At 38.2% G+C, this 21,439-nt stretch overlaps 1 protein-coding gene across 2 annotated transcripts in view; it reads right to left on the minus strand.

Moving 5' to 3' along the window:
* Positions 1-21,439, minus strand: part of LOC120303791 (stimulated by retinoic acid gene 6 protein-like) — a 68,692-nt gene that overhangs the window by 4,413 nt on the left and 42,840 nt on the right. For both annotated transcript variants that reach the window (XM_039333592.1, XM_039333591.1), the window contains exons 10-17: positions 18,335-18,476; positions 16,140-16,215; positions 15,379-15,460; positions 2,985-3,033; positions 2,773-2,890; positions 2,039-2,158; positions 944-1,107; positions 623-778 (exon numbers count right to left, since the gene is read on the minus strand). In XM_039333592.1, the coding sequence (XP_039189526.1) occupies positions 623-778; positions 944-1,107; positions 2,039-2,158; positions 2,773-2,890; positions 2,985-3,033; positions 15,379-15,460; positions 16,140-16,215; positions 18,335-18,476 (907 nt within the window). The remainder of the gene's footprint in view (positions 1-622; positions 779-943; positions 1,108-2,038; positions 2,159-2,772; positions 2,891-2,984; positions 3,034-15,378; positions 15,461-16,139; positions 16,216-18,334; positions 18,477-21,439) is intronic.

The following is a 21,439-nucleotide window of genomic DNA, read 5'->3' on the forward strand; positions in this document are numbered from 1 at the left end:
TTATTACTGACCAACATACTCAATTGAATACTGTATGTGAGGCTCTGAGACTCTATATCATATGCATTGTATTTCAGTTAATCCCTTGCTGCCAAAGAATTGATCTTAATGCATTTTGGAATTTCTGTTTTTTTGGGGGGAAGGGGAAATTGCAATTTAAGTTTTTCTAAAAAGAATAATATAAAGTTTGGGGGAGAAAGGAGATGGATCAATACAACATTTTAGAGCCTTGCACAAGTATTAGAACTCACTATCTAAACTCCACCCTGTAAAGAAATGCTACGCTCTCGGGAAAAACAAAATTTGGGGATGATGCTGTCACAAATGTCTGAACAGATAACTTTCAGAAATCCAGTGTGCATGATAGCAGAGAAACCTGAAATGGAAACTTTTAATAAATTATAGGACATAGGTTTATCTTTGTGATAGGAGCCAGGGCAAAAGGCCAAATGGTTGATGAAATGGAAATGTTTAGTTATGGGATCCACCTTCAAGAGTTCTCTGAATGAAGACAATCTGCAGTGAGCAGAACTTCTTCCCCAGGAGTGGAGATTCTATTTTAACCTGCCCTATATCTTATATATTGCTTAACATCCCAACAGGCCATGTGATTCAGGCTTACCTATTTCCAATGAATAAATATGATCCACAGATGAATATGAATCGGCTGACAGGTTTTTTTGTTTGAATTTGTTGCAAAGGATTTGGCAGAAGCACACAAGGATGGGATTTGTGTGATAGTGGTCCAGAAAAAGCATTCCAATCCAAACTGAGAATCCTGTAGAAAAATCATGAGCATTTCTTTTTGGTATGTTAAATGCAGCTTCTTGTTCTCCCATCCCACCCACTCCATCCAAGGCTTGAAATAAAAGATGGGTGGAAGGTCCAGTTCATTATGTAAAAGTAGATCAGGTCTCCTCTGTAAAGTCCTTTAAACTCTTACCTGCATCACATTGTTCATAACCTTTTGGCATTACTGGCCGATCTATCCGTCCAACCAGCCAAGCCCCAAGAACGATGCTGCGGGCCAGTCTGAACAGACAGGAAGTTAAGCCCACAACCACCGAATGGAAGAATAGAAAATAACTGAAGTTTATGAAGACTCTCCTGCAAAACAAAAGGCTACCACTGAGAAGTCCATGCTTACTCTCCAACTATAGAGGCAGAAACAGATGAATTTGCTTTCGAATTCAGCAATGGAGGCAGATACATCCCCAATGGGATTTTACCAAAAAGGAAAATTTAGTAGTTCTTCCTAGCGCTCAGTTGAGGAAATACAATGAGTTGTATTTACAGAAAGTTATAATACTTTACTGATCCTATGAGAAGATGAATGTTTATTTATAAGTCCTACCAATCGTTATTGATAAGATACAGACTGTTGTACCAAGATATAATACAAATGCATAAACAAATTTCATTGAACTGAAATCAGTCTATACATTGCAACACTGGCACAATATTAAAAGATTTTTCAGTAGAATAAGATAATCCGATAAACAGATAAGACTAGAATAAAAAGAAAGCAGGTGAGGAGAATTATATTGTTAAATCTTCCCTAGTTTTCTTCATGCAATATTCAACATGAAAAAGAATTTGAACGTGTTTTCTTTATAGCTTAAAATAGCATAATACAAAGGCCACATAGTCCTTCTGAAACTGTTATTTTTCTACTTAACTTTTTCCCCATTGACCTTTTAACGTTTTCCTGCCAACATGGTCTCATAATGACTATCAAATGGCAGAATTGGAGGCTGAATTAGATCAGCTTCCCTAAGTAATTATTTCCAAATAAGGTTTTTATTTATGCAAAATAAAATAATCTCACATTTTCACATCCCTCCTTTTTCACATCTTTTTCTGACAGTCATTTTAAAAATAAGGAAAGAACACCGGCAGAACTATACAGTATCTTCCAAACAACACTGCTAAAAGATGTTTATCTGGAAGCATCCTTGTTTATCAACTCCAGATGCTGTGCAATGGAAAAAATTATAGTCACAGAATAGCAGTAGACATATTGCTCCCTAGCACTGACCTGTTATCAAGTGCCAAAGGCTTTTGACTGTCACTCGGTGACATTTTTGGCTGGAGAAAAAATCTGGCACCGACAAGCACCTGTATCTTCTTGATCACTAGGACAATGACAAATGTCAGGCTGAGAGACAGAAAACAAAGAAAAGAACATTGCATTTTAAAACCAAGCTAAACCCATCAAAAATATATATAAATAATATTGAAAGCATTGTGTTTTGCTACCATCCTCTTACTCAGGGATCCAGAATTTTTATGCTCATCATTATGAATTCCTTGGTACTCAATTCTATCCAATTTCCAAATTCAAAAGTATATAAAAAAGATTAAAGGTGGAATTCTATGAACATAGTTTATAGAACTGCATATGCAGGCATGTGTTTTTGTGTCATTTGTTCTACGCATTTCTTCCTATCAAACAGACAAATGGCACTTCAAATGATATAATAAGCTCTCATTTCTGACTATGAATGTTTCTGTAAGCAGAGCAGCAGAACAATGAATCATCTGCTCGGTACGTATTTTTTTGAGGATGTACAAATTCCTTCTTTGTAATCCAGCCAATGAGGTGGATGATGGTAACTGCTCAAAGTTTCCCAATCCCATCCAGCCAGATTGTCTTCTAGGCTTTGATAATGTTCAACATGGGCCAATTATGTGAATAATGCTCACAGTTTCAGCTTGGTAAATCTATAAAGGCAGGGAGACCAAACTGTTATTGTGACTGCAGGCACTTACACCGTAATTCCCCATTTGTTGAAAAGCTCCATCCACTTGCCATGTATCATGGGTAAAATCAAAATATACGTAAGTATTACTCCAAATAACCACTGCAGCAAATGCATGATTAGGTATCCTAGAAAAGAAAATTTACAAATGGTCAACAGAAGGGGAGAATTAGAAGTCCCCAGTAATTTATTCCAACCCTTTTAAGACAGATGTCCACATACCCCACATCATGTATGCAACTTGGAAAGAGATGTACTTTGATAGTGCTACCTGTTGGTGTAAAAAGAATGGGAGAGCTCAGTTAGGATTTCACAAACATATAAACAAAATATACAATATTTCCATAAAATCTAAGGGGCATATTTTTGTAACTAGAACTATATCTGTATAAGTACAGAAAGCAATTCTGTCAGCATAATGCCTTAGGGGGAAAGAAAATAAGATGCTGAACCCTTGGGTGTAACTTTGTTTTACTCATTTATTTTTACCCAAATAAAATTTCAAATTAGAAGAAATCCCCCAAAGAGAAAAATGACCAATGAAATATGGGTGAATGACACCGTACAGGAAAGCTAGTTTTCTGTTCTTCTATAGCCCTGTCTTGTATTTATTCTTGACACCTTGGCTCAAGAATGTGCTTTGTTTTGAAAACCAGTTAAACGGAACGGCAGCAGTCTATTTATTCATGGGTTATTAAACTGATTTAGAAGAAAGGGACTCAGTATTCGAGGAGAGCAAACAAATTTAAAATGTTTAGTTGATTAATAGTTACCCAGTGAATTAATCTCCAAAAAAACCTTATAAAATGGACAATTTTATACTGAGAGAACTGGTACAATCTAATGGAAAACCAGAGAACAGGTTATCTCTAAAATATTCCCACTTCCAAGAGCTTGTCAAAAGGAAGACATTGTTTTCCCATGACCCTTGAAAATGGACAAGTCTCTTACATTTCTGAAGAAACAATAATGGAGCCAGATTATTTTTCTCTCTCTTCAATTCTGATTGACTACAGTATTATGTACATCTTTGGGTTGCATATCAGTATATATTAATCTCTTATAACATGGTTTTTGTCAAGCTAACTTTGCTCAGTCAAACCTTTCCTAAGATCTTTTTTCAGGACTAAAGATGAATCTTTTGATACCTATTCATATCATAGTTCTTTGCTCACTTTGTTCTATCTTGCATAATTACCTTAATCCCAGCAACTGTGTGTTTGTGCACACACATACACACTTCAGCCTTTTCTTAGATTCCTATCATATTTGTAGTTTTACACCAAGCATAAAAGCCCTCATCCAATTCTTTCCTAGCATTTTCAGGGTTAAAGCCTGCCATTTCTTTTATTTTCTCGAACTGTCTTCTCCATTTCTCCATTCTAAAAGTATTGGAAAAGACTGAACATTCTGAGAATTATAGTCACAACAAAAAAACAAGGTTAAAAAAGAAAAAAAACAAGGTTAAAAAAGACCATTTGCCCTGCACACCCAGAGAATATTTGATCACCTTGGTCAGGGGTAGACAACCTTGGCTCTTTTATGACTCGTGGACTTCAACTCCCAGAATTCCTGTGCCAGAGCTGGCTCAGGAATTCTGGGAGTTGAAGTCCACGAGTCATAAAAGAGCCAAGGTTCCCTACCCCTGACCTTGGTGTTAGGCCCCCAACTGTACTGGTGCTTCTAAATTCCTTGGCAGTTTTTGTTATTACTGATTTGATTTGAAGTAAGTGAGGTTGCTGGGGTCTGGAGGTTCTGTTTTGCAGCATTTTGTTAACTTTTTGGGCACTGCCAAAAGCATACTGAGGGACTTTTGCTCAGCTTTTTGAGTTCTTCACCCTGGAACCATCTCCCAAAGTTCTGGATGGACTCCAACTTGTTAGTATTGAGGAAAGTAGTAAAAATAGTTCTTACATAGAGCCTTTGATTATAAGATCATCAGTTAGGTGAACAGCAATACATCAGGTCAGTAGTGCAGGGTTGTTGTTTTAGTCAGTCTATTATTTACAGATCAGGGCCTGTACAATTAGCTCATCCCAGTGGATTCCCAGAGAAAGCTTGGGGTTTTCCCTGAGGATTTGATAGACGTTTTGGTTGAGGCCCTAATCTCTGCCTGGAATGGAGCCTTGGATCATATCACTCCTGTGCGGTCTGTCCCTTTGGTTTATGGAGCAGCTCTGGGAGATGAAGTGCCAGCAGAGATGCATGGAGTACTGCTGGAGGAAGACTCAAAGTAAGTCTAACTGGACACAGATAAGATCCCATATCAGGTATTATCTTGTAGTAAGAATGTCCTTATTGCATCTGTTAATAACCATCCAATAGCCCTGTTTAGAGCGAGCTGTTCCCTATTGGGTAGGGAAGGCCCCCTAGAATATCTGCTAGCCTGTTGTGAATATTATTCAGGCTAGCTAGTAGATAGTATTTGTGTGGATTCAGGCAACGGAGTCTTTTGTAACTGACAAATGAAAATTTTGTCTATGTATAGATATTCTAAGTGACATCCAAGACTTTTTGGCATGGCATCCAATGTGCCAATAACTGACCACCATGGCTGGTTTATGCCATAATCTTTCAACTTCGATTTATAAGATCTTGATACTCTGTTATCTTCTCCAATTGTTCGTCTTTTACTCTATCATCCCACAGTATTGTCACATCAGTTATCCACACTTTTTTCCTTACAACTAGAGTTACATCTGGTGTGCTATAAGGCAAGACTATATTAGTTTGTATTCACAAATCCCACAATATTTTAACCTGCTCATTTTTTGCCACTTTCTCAACTAGATGCTCCTACTAACTTTTCATTACAGCCACATAATTTTGACAGATTTTCCAGTGAATCACTTTGCCAACTGTGTTATTTCATTGTTTATAATCAGTTTGTGCTATCTTCTTGCATAAACTGAGTACATGAGCTACCGTTTCTTCTACTTCTGTTTCTTTTCACAATCTACAATTTGAATCATTTGATGATTTTTCAGTTCTGCCCTCAGTTTCTTTTTTAATGTTCTAGTTATAAACCGTTGCCAGATTTTATCTTTTTTTTTATTGAAAATTTTTATAAATTTTTACAAAAAAAAACAAAATAACAATACAGAAACGAAAAACAACCTATACAGAAAAAAAAACTAAACATGACATAACAAAACTCCCCTTCCCCAACCCCCCCCAAAATGCCCACCCCCTTCCCCCCCCTGAGCTTCCCAGAGCAGAATATAGGCTTAATTAAAAAAGAATTAGAAAAGTTATATATATATATATTAAAAAAAAGAAAATATAACACTGAGATATATGTATATATATATATAAATAAAAATAAAAGTTATGAAAAAGCTATGTGATATTTTTTAATATCCAATTTAAATTGTATAAATTTTATCCATTTATCCCAAACAGCAAGAAATTTCTCTTGCGTTTGTTCCTTTAAAAAAGCCGAAATCTTTGCCATTTCCGCCAAATAAGACACTTTAAGGAACCATTCCTGCATTGTAGGCAAAGATTCCTTCTTCCAGTATTGTCCTACTAACAGCCTTGCGGCTGTAATCAAATTTAACATCAATATAACCTCCTTTGTATCACAATCAATAACTATGCCTAACAAAAATAATTGTGGAGTAAATTTTATCCTCCTTCTAAAAATTCTCTGAATATTCCACCATATCTTAATCCAAAAAGCTTTTATCTCTCTGCACGACCACCAAATGTGATAATAGGTAGCATCCAAACAACCACATCTCCAACATTTAGGCTGTAAGTCAGGGTACATGAAAGACATTTTTTGTGGATCAAGGTGCCATCTATAAAACATTTTATAAAAATTCTCCCTTAAATTCTGTGCTTGTGTAAATTTGACATTTCTCACCCAAATGGTTTCCCAGGTATCCAATGGAACTGGTTCACCAAAGTTCTGCGCCCATCTAATCATACAATCTTTAATTAATTCCGTTTCTGAGTCCAATTCAACTAGAACCCCATAAATTCTCTTAATATGAGTTTGTCTTTGATCCTTCACTTGCTTAATAAAATTTTCATCTTCTCTAAGAAAACCCACCTTACAATCCACCTTCCATCTATCTGCTAATTGTCTGTATTGAAACCAAGAATAAATATTATTTTCTTGTGCTAACTCTTCCCGTGATTTTAACTGCCAATTTTGTCTGTCCCATCTGAGTAGCTGTCTGTAAGACACCATATCCATTTTAACACCCCTTTTTATTCCTTCTATCGCATGCCAAGGTATAGCCCATAATGGTACTTTAAAATCACTTTTATAATATTTTCTCCAAATCCTAAGTAAGGAAATTCTTATAATGTGAGATTTAAAAGCCCAGTCCACTTTTTTATTGAATATTAAATAGGCATGCCACCCAAAGAGTAAATCCCATCCCTCTAAATGGAGTATCTCAAGATTTGTCAAATTTACCCAGTCACTAATTAATGTTAAAACCACCGCATCATAGTATAATTTCAAATTCGGTACCTTGAGTCCACCTCTCTCACGGAAGTCTTGCATGATTTTAAACTTAACCCTTGGCTTTTTCCCTGCCCAAATGAATTTATTGAGGCCTTTCTGCCATTCACTTAAATTAATCTCATTCTTCAAAATCGGTAACATTTGGAACAAAAAAAGGAACTTGGGTAGAACATTCATTTTTATCACTGCAATTCTTCCCATGAGAGATAATTGCAACTTCTCCCAATTCTTCAAGTCCTTCTGTACACTAGCCCACAACCTTTCATAGTTATTTTTAAATAATTTTGCATTAGAAACAGATAACATCACCCCCAAATATTTTACCTTATTGACAATTTCAAAACCCGTCAAGTTAGCCAGAGTTTGCTTCTCCTGAGTAGTCATATTTTTGGATAAGATTTTAGTCTTATTAACATTAATCTTAAAACCCGAAACCAAACCATAATAATGGATCACCTGTAGTAACTTTACTGCAGAATGGGTAGGTTGCGACAAAGTAACCACCAAGTCGTCCGCAAAAGCTCTTAACTTATATTCTTTTTTGTTAACTTGTATTCCTTTAATTTCCTGCGACTCTCGAATTTTGATCAACAGTATTTCCAGTGTTAAAACAAACAACAACGGTGATAATGGACATCCCTGCCTAGTACCTTTCTCTATTGTAAAAACCTCTGACAAACCTCCATTGACAATAAGTTGTGCCGTTTGTTTTTGATATATTACCGTAAGAGCTTGTAATATCTTTTCACCAAAGTTCATCTCTTCAATTACTCTTAGCATAAAATGCCAATTCAGTTGATCAAAAGCTTTTTCAGCATCTAAAAATATCAGCCCTGCGGGGACTTGGTTGTTCTTGTCTAGATATTCTAATAAGTTAATAATTTGTCTAACATTGTTTTTCATGTACCTACCAGTTATAAACCCAGATTGGTCTTTATGCACAAGATGATGCACAACCCTCATAAGCCTATTTACTAGGATTTTAACAAATATCTTATAGTCAACATTTAAAAGAGATATAGGTCTATAATTCTTTGGTAAAGTAAGATCTTGATCCTCCTTTGGAATCAAAGATATAAAAGCACTACGCCATGAGGGAGGAATCTCTGAGCCCTGTAAGATATCATTAAAAAGATCACCTAATGGTTGGATCATCTCCTCCATTAAAGCTTTATAATAAACAGCTGTCAGTCCATCCGTACCCGGTGGTTTCCCTGGTTTCAATTGCTTAATTGCTATCACAATTTCCTCTTTAGTAATTGAGCCATTAATTTCATGTTTCTGATCCTCTGTCAACTTGGGAAAGCTAGCCTCGCTTAAGTATTTATTTATATCTAAGATTTGCACATTAGTAGATTTGTATAGTTTTTGGTAATAGTCTAAAAAAGATCTCTTGATCAATTCCTTCTGAAAAACTAATTTACCCTTATAATTTATTTTATCTATTATTCTCTGTCTCTGTTTTTTTCTTAATTAATAGGCCAGCCATCTCCCTGGTTTATTGGCATTACAAAATGTACTTTGTTTCATAAACAATAAGTTAGTTGCAGCTTGGTCCGCCAACAACATATTAAATTGTGTTCTTAACAACTTTATAGATTCTTTAATGCTTTCATCTGAAGGATTTAAAATCAAAGACTTTTCTTTTAATTTAATTTCATCTTCCAATTCTTTACGTTTCTGAGTCTGCTTTTGCTTGTGAAAGTTATTCATTTTTATCAAGATTCCACGCATAAATGCTTTACCTGCATCCCATACCATTGACACTGAAGTCCCCTTATACATATTTAAAGCAAAATAATCCTTTAAACACTCCTTTAACTTTTGAACATTCTTTTCTTGTCTGAATAAGTTTTCATTCACCCTCCAGGATCTTCTCTCCTCTTTTTCTTGAATCAGCTCCATCCAAACTGGACTATGATCCGTCAACGATCTAGGAAAAATCTTTACATTCTTTACTCTATTATATAAGTCCGTTGTAATCAAAAAAAAGTCAATTCTTGAAAAGGATTGGTGTCTGTCCGAAAAAAAAGTAAAGTCTCTCTCCTCTTGATTACATTCCCGCCAATAATCCCTTAATTCCCAATCCTCTTCATATCAAAAAAAGCTTTAGGAAATTTTGCCTGTTTAAAAAGAGGGGAAGAACCTTTCTTATCCCTTTGTATATCTAAGACACCATTCCAATCACCCATTAATACCACGGATCTATAGTCCAGCAAAGTTATTTTTTGATGTAACAATCTATAAAATTGTTCCTGTTGGTGATTTGGTGCATATAGTCCCACTATAAGTATTTTCTTACCATATAAACCAAGTTCAATCATCACATATCTTCCTTGGGGATCTGATTCTACCAGACAAGCTGGTAAATTTTGCTTCACATAAATAACCACTCCCCCCTTTTTCCCAGGAGCAGATGATACAAAATGAGATCCCAGACGGGTGTTAACTAAATACTTCTGATCCTTAAGTAAAATATGAGTTTCCTGTAAGCAAATAACATCATTGTTATGTTGCTTTAAATAGTAAAAAATTTTCCTTCTTTTCTGTGGGGAATTCAAACCGTTAACATTCCAGGTTTATCCACTTTCCCCTCAATCTTCACAATGTAATGCTCTTCCTTGCCAGCATTCTGTCCATGTTTCTGTTACTTTATCTCAATAGTCATGCTTTGTTTCCTTTACATTCAGTAAGTTCCATTTTTTAAACTTGCATCAATGCATGTTTTGGGTATGTTTTACATATTCAGCCAATACATGGTTTTCCCCTTATAATATTATAAAAATAATATACCAACCTGTTTGGAACAGGAGGGTTAGATGCTACTTTAATAATTCTTAAGTCCTTGGATAGGACTTCAATTATTAAGTTTTCACCAATCATACACTGTGAATCTAACTGTAGATTATATTATTATTATTATCGATCATCGCACAGTCAGCCAGATGTTCAGACTGGATTTGGCATTTTGTCTACCTATCGAGTCCTTACCCAGGACCTGGGATAGGCAGATGTGGATGTTTGATGGTATTACAGATATCGTCGCAGGATGGAAGCAGTTCCTAATAAGGCTGCCTTTTGCAATTGACTAATAGCGAATTTGTCAATGCCAATGGTGTTCAAGTGGTGCTCCAGTTGTTTTGGGATTGCACCCAAGGAGCCTATGACTATTGGTACTACCCTTGCTTGCTTTTGCCACAGTCTTTCTATTTCTATTTGTAGGTCTTTGTATTTTGTTATCTTCTCCAGTTCTTTCTCTTCTATTCTGCTATCTCCAGGCACTGCCACGTCCACTATCCAGACTTTTTTGTCTTTCTTATCGACAATTGTTAAGTCTGGGGTGTTATGTTGCAGGTGCTTGTCTGTTTGAATTCTGAAGTCCCAGAGCAGTTTAATTTTATCATTTTCTATGACTTTCTCTATTTTATGATCCCACCAGTTTTTGCTTACAGGCAAATGATATTTTTTGCAGATCTTCCAATGCACCATTGTTGCTACTTTGTCATGCCGCTGCTTGTAATCAGTCTGTGCAATCTTCTTGCAACAGCTTACCAAGTGGTCCACTGTTTCTTCAGCTTCTTTGCATAGGCGGCACTTACTGTCTGTTGCTGTCTTCTCAATTTTGACTTTGTATGCATTTGTCCTTAAGGCTTGGTCTTGTGCAGCCAGAATTAGTCCCTCGGTCTCTTTCTTCAATTTTCCTGCTCTTAGCCATTGCCAGGTTTTATTATTATCTGCTTTCCCAGCTATTTTTTTCATGTATTGGCCATGTAGTGCTTTGTCTTCCCATGCCTCTATTCTGTTCTTCATTTGGTCTTTCTTGTAGGCCAGTTTGGTCTCTCCAGTAGTTAGTAAGCCTTCCTGATATACTAATTTCAGTGCATCTTCATCATTGTTCTTCAGATATTCTTCCAAAGCCATTTTTTCTTCTTCAACCATCTGATGTACTTGTAGCATTCCACGCCCACCTATTTGCCTTGGTAGATAAAGTCTATCAATGTCACTGCGTGGATGAAGGGCATGATTCATTGTCATTATTTTTCTGGTCTGCCTATCCATTGCTTTTAGTTCTGCTTGAGTCCAGTCCACTATTCCAGCTGTGTACCTAATGACTGGGATTGCCCAGGTGTTGATTGCCTTTATGGTATTTCCTCCATTGAGTTTGGACTTTAAGATCTTCTTCACTCTCTTGATGTATTCACCTCTAATCTTTTTCTTGACTTCAGTGTGCTTGATGTTGTCAGCTTGAAGGATACCCAAGTATTTGTAGTACTCTTCCTCATCCAGACTCTTAATGTTATTTTCGTGGGGCATCTTGATTCCTTCAGTTTTCATTATTTTTCCTTGTTTGATAGTAAGTGTGGCACATTTGTCCAAGCCAAACTCCATTACAATATCTTGGCTATATATACGGACAGTGTTGAGCAGCGATTCTATTTCAGATGATGTTTTTCCATACAGCTTCAGATCATCCATATAAAGGAGGTGGGATAGTCTGGCAGATGTTTTTGATGTTTGATAGCCATGTCCTGAGTTATTCAGTATTGTTGACAGAGGAAACAGTGCAATAACAAATAGTAATGGTGATAATGAATCTCCTTGAAATATTCCTCTCTTGATATTAACCTCTCCCAGCCTCTCACCATTGATCTGCAACTGTGTCTTCCATTGTGCCATCGATCTTTGCACAAATTTTCTGATGTTTCTACTGACTCCTGTTATTTCTAGGCACTTTATTATCCAATCATGTGGCAGAGAGTCAAATGCCTTTTTGTAGTCAATCCATGCCACATTCAGGTTGGTCTTCCTTCTCTTGCAGTTTTCCAAGATCATTTTGTCTATTAGGAGTTGATCTTTTGTTCCTCTGCTGTTGGGGCGGTTTCCTTTCTGCTCAGGTGGAAAGAGATTGTTTTCAACTAGATGCTGTTGCACTGCATCAGCTACTACACCAGTTAGTAATTTGAAAGTTGTTTGGTAAGCAGGTAATTGGCCTGTAGTTACCTGGTGTTGCCCCTTTTGCTGGATTTTTCATTATTAGGTAGGTTTTCCCAGTTGTTAGCCACTTTTCAATTTCTCCTCCTTGTAGTATATTGTTGAACTGTTTGGCAATGAGTGGGTGTATAACAGTTAGATGTTTCAACCAAAACCCATGCAGTTCATCTTCACCTGGTGCTGACCAATTTTTGATTTTCTTTGCTCTTTTTTCTACCATTTTTGTTGTTATTACTAGTTCTTTCATTTCAACTTCTGTTTTATTTGCATCCACCTCTTTTAACCAAGCCGCATCCTTGTTGTATTTCTTTGGGTTATCCCATATCTGCTTCCAGAACTGCACTGTTTCTTCCTTGTCAGGTACTGACTGATTCCTTGCAGTTTCTCCATTGATGGATTGGTAGAAACGTTTCTGATTGGATTGAAATTGGAGGTTCTGCCTATAGTTTGCAATTCGAGCTTCATATCTACTGATTTTCCTGGCTATAGCTGTTATTTGTTGCTTTATTATTTCCAGTGCTTCCTTGATCTTCCTTGTTTCTAAGTGGTATTTCTTGATTAGGTATTCTTTGGTCTTCTTGTTCTTCAGCTTCTTTTCTTTCATCTGTTCTAGCTTGCTTGCATGTGATCTTAACTTGCTGATCTTATTTTCTAGTCTAACCTTCCATTTTTCTGGTGCACTGTTTGTTTGTTTTTCTTCTTTGTTGATTTTGCATCCCAGGTATTCTGTTATAACTGCAGCTGTGCTGTACATTAGTTGGTTTGTTTCTTGCAGTGAATTGGTGCTTATACTTGATATTGCAATATTTGCATCTTTTAATGCTTATGCTAGCTGTTTCTTTGGAACAAGCTTCAATGCAGGTAGCCTTATTCTGTTGTTTTTGTGCTGTTCTAGATGCTCAGTTATTCTTTGTTTCAATTCTTTTATTTCTTTAGTTAGAGGGTTTTGTTCTTCCTGAGGAAGAGGTGCCTGGTTTCCAAATGAGAACAGTTGTATATCTCTGCTGGATTCCTTCACTGCCAACTCCCCCTGGTTTGCCTCTACATTCTGAATTACTTCTGGTAAGGCTTTGATTTCTTTGCCCTGGGTAAACCTTTGCAGTTCGTCCAATTCTGTTTCTGTGAATATTTTATTTCGTGTTATAAATCGGCGTTGATCTGCTAGTCTCTGTTCTGTTATTTCTGATTCTGGATGTTGTTCTTTCCAGAATTGGTGCATTCGTTTTAGATATCCTCGTCTTGTTGGACTTGATCTGTAGTAACAGATCATTATTTCTTTGTTTTCCATCACTGTGTATCTGCGACGGGTAAACACCTTTTCTTCCAGTAGTTCTGCAGCTGCTGGCCCTGGTTGCTCAGCCAACAGTCCTGAGTCCTGTAACCCATTTTTCACCAGATATCCAGGAACTCCAATATCTAGTGCGGACCTTGTTAACCCGGGCGACGTCCGAGCCGGTATGGCATTCTGAAATTTACGTCTCACCATATTTTTTATGGGAGAGACACTCTTTGTCTGACTCCTCTGATGAGACCTGTCCAGTATGGTTGAACCTCTGGCATAGCTCTCATCTTCCTCAGAGTACACAAGCCCCACAACCACGTCAAGGTAGTGCCTCACTGGGGGGTTATTATTATTATTATTATTATTATTATTATTATTATTATTATTATTATTATTATTCACAGCCAGATGTTCAAACTGGATTTGGCATATTATTATTATTATTATTATTATTATTATTAACAACAATAACAATAATAATAATACAGGTAATCCTGGAAGTACAACTGTTATTTAATGAACTTGAAAAATTACAACCAATTCCCCCCCCCCTGAAAAAGCTACTTATAATCCCATTTCAAAATTACAACCACTACAGTAGGCCTGTGGTCATTCACCCTTACGATCCACCATAGGGTCCCTTCAGAGCCCTCCCATCTCTCTCCCCCCCCCATTCCACTCATCCCCACAAGGAGGGTAGGCCAAGTGTCCCTAGATCCAAATGCAGCTGCCATTTTGTCCCTGCTCATTAACCGGTTGAAACAAAATGGTGGCTGTCAACAAACTGATTCATTTTTCTGCCTTAGAGAGGTGCGCAAATGGGGCCACTAGCACCTGTGAAGGTTGTACAGCTGGATTGCACCTGCACACAGGGGCTAGCAGCAGTCCTGTTTCTGCATGTACGCGCATGTGCACACGCACGAATTCCCCAGCTACTCCCTTTCCCTCCCGGCTGCCAGCACAAAAAGGTTGGTGACCTCTGCTTTAGTTGGTGTTGGCCTTCATATGCAAAAGTTTTATTTTACATCCTATATTATATAACATCTGTTAAAAAAACTCTCATAAAAAGGTCATTTATGGATTTAGAGTTAGTTATAATAATATGCTGATGATATGTGACTGTACTTTTGCTTCTGTGAGACTTCCAAGACTAGGTATATTGACAGTTCCTAATTTCACAGGAGTGAAAAGGAATGCAGATGAGAAAACAAACTGTAGCTGAATTTGGACAAAGTTGTTGTGGTTCTGGGGACTAGACTTCAGGATTTCAGAAATGTGCCAGAAAATGATATAGTCACTTTTCCCTTTAATGATTAAATTCAGAGCTCAGAGATCCTGCCATATCTGGAACTGAGGCTATACAATCATGCAGTACTAATACAATCTGAAGAAAAATCAATGTCATGGCTCATGTGCCCCTTTTGGAGAAAATCTATCTGGCATGAGTGACTGGTTAACTTCAGAATTATATTATTCCTTTTGAAGATGGTCTAGAAATTGCAGCTGGACAAAGCTCTGGCAGGATAGGTGATAAATAGTGCTTTCCAACAATACCACAATACCTCCATGCCAAAATAATTGCACAGGTTATGAGCTACACTTTGCACTTTGTGAGCTGGTCTTTGAATTCAATGTACCCTGCTCATTATATGTATAAAGATTAATATGGTTTGGGCATGTTATTTTACAGATCCTGCTACATTTTTGGCTAACATTAAGAACTACTTCCATTTTCTTCCATGCATATTTTCCATAGCTTAACCTAAATAAAAGGTCATTATAATTACATGCTTTTTTTTTTTGCCTTATATCCCACAATCACAATCAGTACGGTAGTTCTTTTTTGAGTGCTGAAAACTCACCACGCTTTGAGAAGATGACACTTTCATAGTTTCTGACACAATTAGGTGCTTTTTGCCTGCTCTCAATAGTTTAATCTGCTTTCTAGGAGAGAAATATAAATATAAATGCATATATGGATGGATGGATGCACACATGTACATATACATACACAAATACAATATACAAACACTTCCATAAAGTATATTTATATCTATAAAAATGAATCAAAAATATGAACGATTTATGTTGAAAGACTGGAGACTTAATGAAGTCTGTAAGGGTAACTAGAAGTTCTGAATGTGAAATAGACCATTATTTGGTAGTATTGGCAGAATGCTAACCAAAAGGGAACAATGAGCAACATTTGGGAATCATGTGTGGATTTTGTGCCAAGCAGAAGAGGCACATTGAGAAATGTTTTAATATGAGAAATAAAATGTATTCTACATTTCATGATTAACAGAAAATGTATAATTGAGCAAATAGGCTTGAATTATAAAACATTTTGCATAGAATCTGGAGGTGAAGGTTGGTTGTTGAATGAAATAGAACAATCCTCCTGTTTTCATAATGCTCTTCCCCACACCCATCAATATCCACTATTATCCATACTGATATATTAGCTTCTTGTAAATAGTGGAAAAAACGGTGTGAAAACAATACTATTCATGGCTTTCCAGAAAACCTGGCAACAATGCCGAGGCCAATAAGACCATAGATATTTTCAGTCACCTAATCATAGCACCAATGTTACATCTACACAAGATGTCTATATCTGTACCTGTAGCAGACTAAGATGTTAAATACATATCCAATACATGTGATAGAAGCAATAACAGTAGTAATAATCCAAATTCCTGTAAAACAAATAACATAATTCAGAGATGATTCCCTCAAAATACTCACCACGTCCTAATGCAGTAGTCATGGTACGATACAAAATTACCAAATAGCCCATATATATTCTTTAGTCTCTTTTATCTTTGTTTCTTCTTTTTACATTGGGACATAGTTACTCATTAATTTCTTAATGCCTGCATCTTTTTGTAATTTTGAAATGTTATAATATTTTGTTTTTCGTTATCCGGTTATAGATATTCATCAATGCTAATGTTTAGGTTAGATCTAAGTAACATTCTGAACAATTCTAATTAGTCAGATGTGGTTTGTCAGCTAATGGAATAGATCTGGGCACATTCAAATCCAAGTCTACACTCACTGGTGCCTGTGGACCATAACTGCCATCTCTCTGTCCAATCTATCTCATGTGATTGCAGTGTGGGGAATGAGACAAAAGGAGGGAACACTATTCCTTAAAGAATGAGAGAATATTAATCTAACAAATATAAATAATGTAAATGCTGTTGTAAATGTTTTTTATGTCTTCCTGTTTGTCTAAACCAGGGATCTCCAAACTTGGTAATTTTAACTTCAACAGCATGGGTGGCTGCAGAATTCTGGGAGTTGAAGTCCCCAAGTCTTAAAGTTGCCAAGTTTGGTGACTCCTGGTCTACACTACAACACAAATGTGACTTTCTAAACCTGAAAGCTCCCTAATCAAATTCTTAAATAAAGAAAGGCCTGAACGATCAGAAGAAAAGATGTCTTGGATCAGCCCCATGGCTATCAGTCCACATTCGGTATCCCAGAGAAGTCAATCAACACATTCCAGAAACAAGCATCGACAAGAGTTTCTTCACCCACTGTGATTGCCTAGGAGTTGATGCAAAAAAATGTCTATTCTAACTCCCTTATCATTTATGTTGCCTTTATTTGCTCTTCTGCTGATGCAATCATTTCTAAATATCTTACTCGTGCTAGAAATGCCAAACAAACACCGTAGTCTTTTAGGGAATGCAAGGAATGAAACCTGCTAAGAGAAAAAAGCCTCCTGATCAACTAGAGGTTACAGCTCATTTTCAGGTCAATGCCTCAGCCATAAGGTTTGAAAGGCAATTATAGTTTGCTCCCAGTATTGCATCCACATAGAGCTATCTAAAAAAGAAAATATAAGAGGATCTATTACTTCAAAGACCAAGGAAATCTGATGAAAATAGTTCTGTTGAACATTTGAGAGATTTTTGCTAGTCATCTTGCAAGGCAAAAGGAAACCAGACTAATGGCGGCACCTAAACAGCAGAAATTTCTGGCACCAGTGAGTAATTACCTCATACTGTGCTATATCTTCCTGCGTTCATTCCACAATCTTTTTAATATAATTGCCATACATCTTAAAATACTGTATATACATTTTAATTATTCCGATACCATGAATATTGAAAAAAAGAATACATCCTCTTCCAGCTACATATACACATACATACATACATACATACATACATACATACATACATACATACATACTTTTCAGCTGGAAAATGCTCATACTGTAGGAAATCTGGATGGGAAAACTTTAGGAAAGAAATTTATCTTATATTTGGAGGAGCTGTCTATGAACTTATTTATTTGTATGACATTCACATTTTACACGCACACACAGAGAGAGACATAGAAATAATGCTAGTGTAATATAGTCTACCTAACCAGCAACTGAAGCCTCTGGGAAGGAGGGTCAATGGAAAATATAACATCTCCTGAGAAGTCAATGGATGACAGCCACTTTTCTACTCTACTGAAGAAATAGTGTCCTTCTCCTTTTACCTTATTTGGCTTAGTAAACCATGCTCGGTTCCAATAAGGAAGATGATTCTGCCAAAGACGTTTGTTCAAGTTCAATTTTAGAGACATGAGGTTCCAGCCCTTCAAAAAGGGCATTTTCCAACCTAGTTTCTCCTCCTCCCATTGAGGAAAGAAAGAATGGATGTACAAGATATGTTGGCTGGTTTTTTTTTTCTTCAAGCACTATCAAGTTTTTGTTTAGGGGCTACATTATTAGAAGTTGGTCATTCTCTTTTTCAATACACTATACCACTCATGGAAAAGTAATGTTATATTCAGAAAATATTATGCCTTTACCTTCTACGACATGGATAAACTCTTCAAAGTCATGGATCCATGAATCATTTTCCAAATTTGGAATGTTTTTTTTAAAGAGCCCAAGCACGTCTTTGAGTGTGTTCAAAAGCAAATTGGCCGCAAAATTTTCTATCACAATAAACTGAAAGAGAAATGAAAGATACTGATGGATAAAGTCTGAAGTGAAAATTATAGGATAATATAAGATAATAATAGATACCTTTAGGGATTCCCATGAGGTCAGAATCCATTCTCAATTGACCTATAGACCTTCACACCTACAGTAATTTAAGTTGGGGGAGATCTAGTATTAGCTAAAACCCTCAACAGGGTTAAATAGCAGGGGAGGAATTTCCTGGAGACTTTTTATATTTTCTCCCAGAAACACAGATTTGCTATGGGCAAAGAAAAAAAATAGATCTAAGCTCTCCTCCACCCTATATTTCCTAGATCACAGGAGGGGATCCAACCCATGCAGACTTCTAAAAGTATTGAGAACTTGATAGAGCAGGGGTGTCAAACTCAATTTCATTGAGAGCCGCATCAGCATTGCGGTTGCCCACGGGGGGCAGGTGGGTGTGGCCAGGGTGGGTGCGGCCGACTGGGTGGGTGTGGATGGAGTGGGTGTAGCCTACTGGGTCGGCATAGCCAGCTCTACATCGTTCGCGTCAAGGGTGCCTGTCGGGGCCTGGGCAGGAGCGGGACAGATCTGAGGGTCTCTGGCAGAAGGGGGTGGGACCAGGGCAAGCACCAAGGCATGGTCCATTTCTTCATTCCTCATAAAGGACGACACCTCCCCAGGATGCACCCAGGGGGCAGGGCCGATACAACAGGGGCTGGTTCCTCGCTGTTTCTAGACGGCCTTTGGAGCTAAAACTGAATGTTTTCCATCATAGATGACCACCACAAAATTGTATATTGGCTCCCGGTCGGCCTGGGCCAGGGCCAAGGCAGCGGGGGCCATTCCCTCACTGTTTCCAGGATGGCTTCGTGGGTCACATGAAACCACATCACGGGTCACATCCGGCCCCCAGGCCCGGTGTTTGACATGTCTGTGATAGAGTGTCATTAGTCTTGATTTTATTTTGCATGTGCTCAGGGCAAATCATGCAAAATTAGCTTCTTCTCTGGGTTCATCATCTTAATCATCAACATAGATGGAATTTCCTTTGTTGATTAAGAGAAAATGTTCCTTTGTTCATACTTCTCTTTATGGGGGGTCTAATCCTTTCTTCAAGTCTAAAACTTATTTTTATTTGCTGTTAACATACCCTAAACACTAGTTTACAAAGACATTTTTGGTGCCAATTTTTTTGTACATGTCATGAGACCTATGTCTCTCTAGATAGGCTCATTCTGCCCTTGTGGTCCACAACTAGCAGAAGGGGGAAACTCTCAAGTCCCTGAAAGAACGCTGCCTTTCCAAGAGGAGGGGGGAGTGTTACTTGGGGATTGAAGATGTTTCTTCTGTCAGTTTGATGTATCTACATGGGAATTGGGGAGGGAGAAATGGTTGGGCTCGTTTCTGGCTAACTCCTGTGTGTTAACAAGGCCATGGCGCCACAACAACACCAGTGGATCGGTTCTTGATGGACTGGGGCAATGGGTAGGGTTTGAACAGTGGGAAATTAGCTTAATGTTTCACGCAGGAACATCAGATTCTGCCTGACTTCTCTGCAATTTACACTTTCTCTCAGTAAAACTTCCTTTTGAAATAATGCTTGTTTCAAGAGTCATGCTTTCCTGAGAAGATAGCTGAAGCAGGATCTTACATTAGGCAGAATCTGCAAAGTGGTCAACCTGGAAAGGCACCTGCCCTACCGCGGGGACTGTGCAATGTCTAACCAAGGCAGCGACCGGAAGGAAACCGAATGCTGGGGAGAAGCTTCATCTAAGGCTGATTCCCGGAATGAACTCCACCAGATGGACAGAGGACACTTCCAGCCTAAATGACTCATCTAAACCGAGATGGTCCATAGGTATGGGGAAGAGAAACGATTGGAAAGGGAGAATGAAAGGAGTCACCCTTACCCAAGGCAGCCGCTGTAAAGGATAGAGAGAGAAGTTGGAGGCAATGGACAATGAGGGGCAAGGAAACAAACCCGACCATGCCGACCTCCTCATGAGGCAGGCAATGCACTTCACAATGGAGGTATTCCAGAACCTATAGGCGCAAGATGGGGACAGCAGCCAGCAGGACTGATCAGAGAATGGAAGGGGGAAACCCTCACCACAGAGTGCACAATGGGGGCAAGCAATGCAATGGCGGGAGCAGCAGCAGCACCAACGGTGTCTCCAGAAAGGGATTCCAGGGGAACCAACGATCCAAGAGTTGGCAACAGTGGGGCTCACCAACAGGACCAAAAAACACCTCCTCGTGCATGAAGTTTGATGGAGACCCAGAGCAGCTTGGGTTCTTTCTAGCTCACATCCTTACGTGCATGCAGGAGTACAGCCATGAGATTCCTACTGAGGGAGCCAGGGTCAGAATTGTCACCCTAGCACTAGAGGGAACCTCAGCCAATAGATGGTGACCCTCCACAAGGCGAACACTCTGGAGCTGTGGAATTTCAATCAGTTTATGACAGCCCTGAGATGGCGATTCAAGGACTCCCTGGCCAACTGAAAAGCCCATGATTGCATAAAGATGGAGCCACAGGGACGCTGCCCAGTAGCTGAATATACCAAGGAGTTTCGAGATCTGGCATGAACCTCGACTGGCCGGAAGACATCCTTGTAAGTTGCTTCAAAGGTGGGCCAAACCGTGACCTGTACAATGCTTGCATCTCAAGAGAGGCCCCAGTATGCCTCCATGATTGGTGCGTGTTGGCTGAAGAAGCAAAGATTGAGCAAGCGCAAAATAAGTACTGCTTCAGCAAAGTCTGGAAAAGGTCACCCCCGGAGAGGAAGAGGGAAGCAGCCAGGCCTCAGTCCCAACAAGTGTGTTCCACCACCTGTTTCAAATGCAGGAAAGAAGCCCAGCAAGCAGCCAAATGCAGAGCAAAGACCCTGGTAAAGAAGAGAGACCAGGCACCACATAAGAAACCAGCGAAGCTGCATTCCGGCATGAAGGAGGTAGCTCTGATAAGCACAGAGGTTGTGGCA

Source organism: Crotalus tigris, unplaced genomic scaffold (assembly GCF_016545835.1).
Source record: "Crotalus tigris isolate CLP2741 ecotype Arizona unplaced genomic scaffold, ASM1654583v1 scf7180000024506.7606697, whole genome shotgun sequence".
In the NCBI taxonomy this organism is placed as follows: domain Eukaryota; kingdom Metazoa; phylum Chordata; class Lepidosauria; order Squamata; family Viperidae; genus Crotalus; species Crotalus tigris.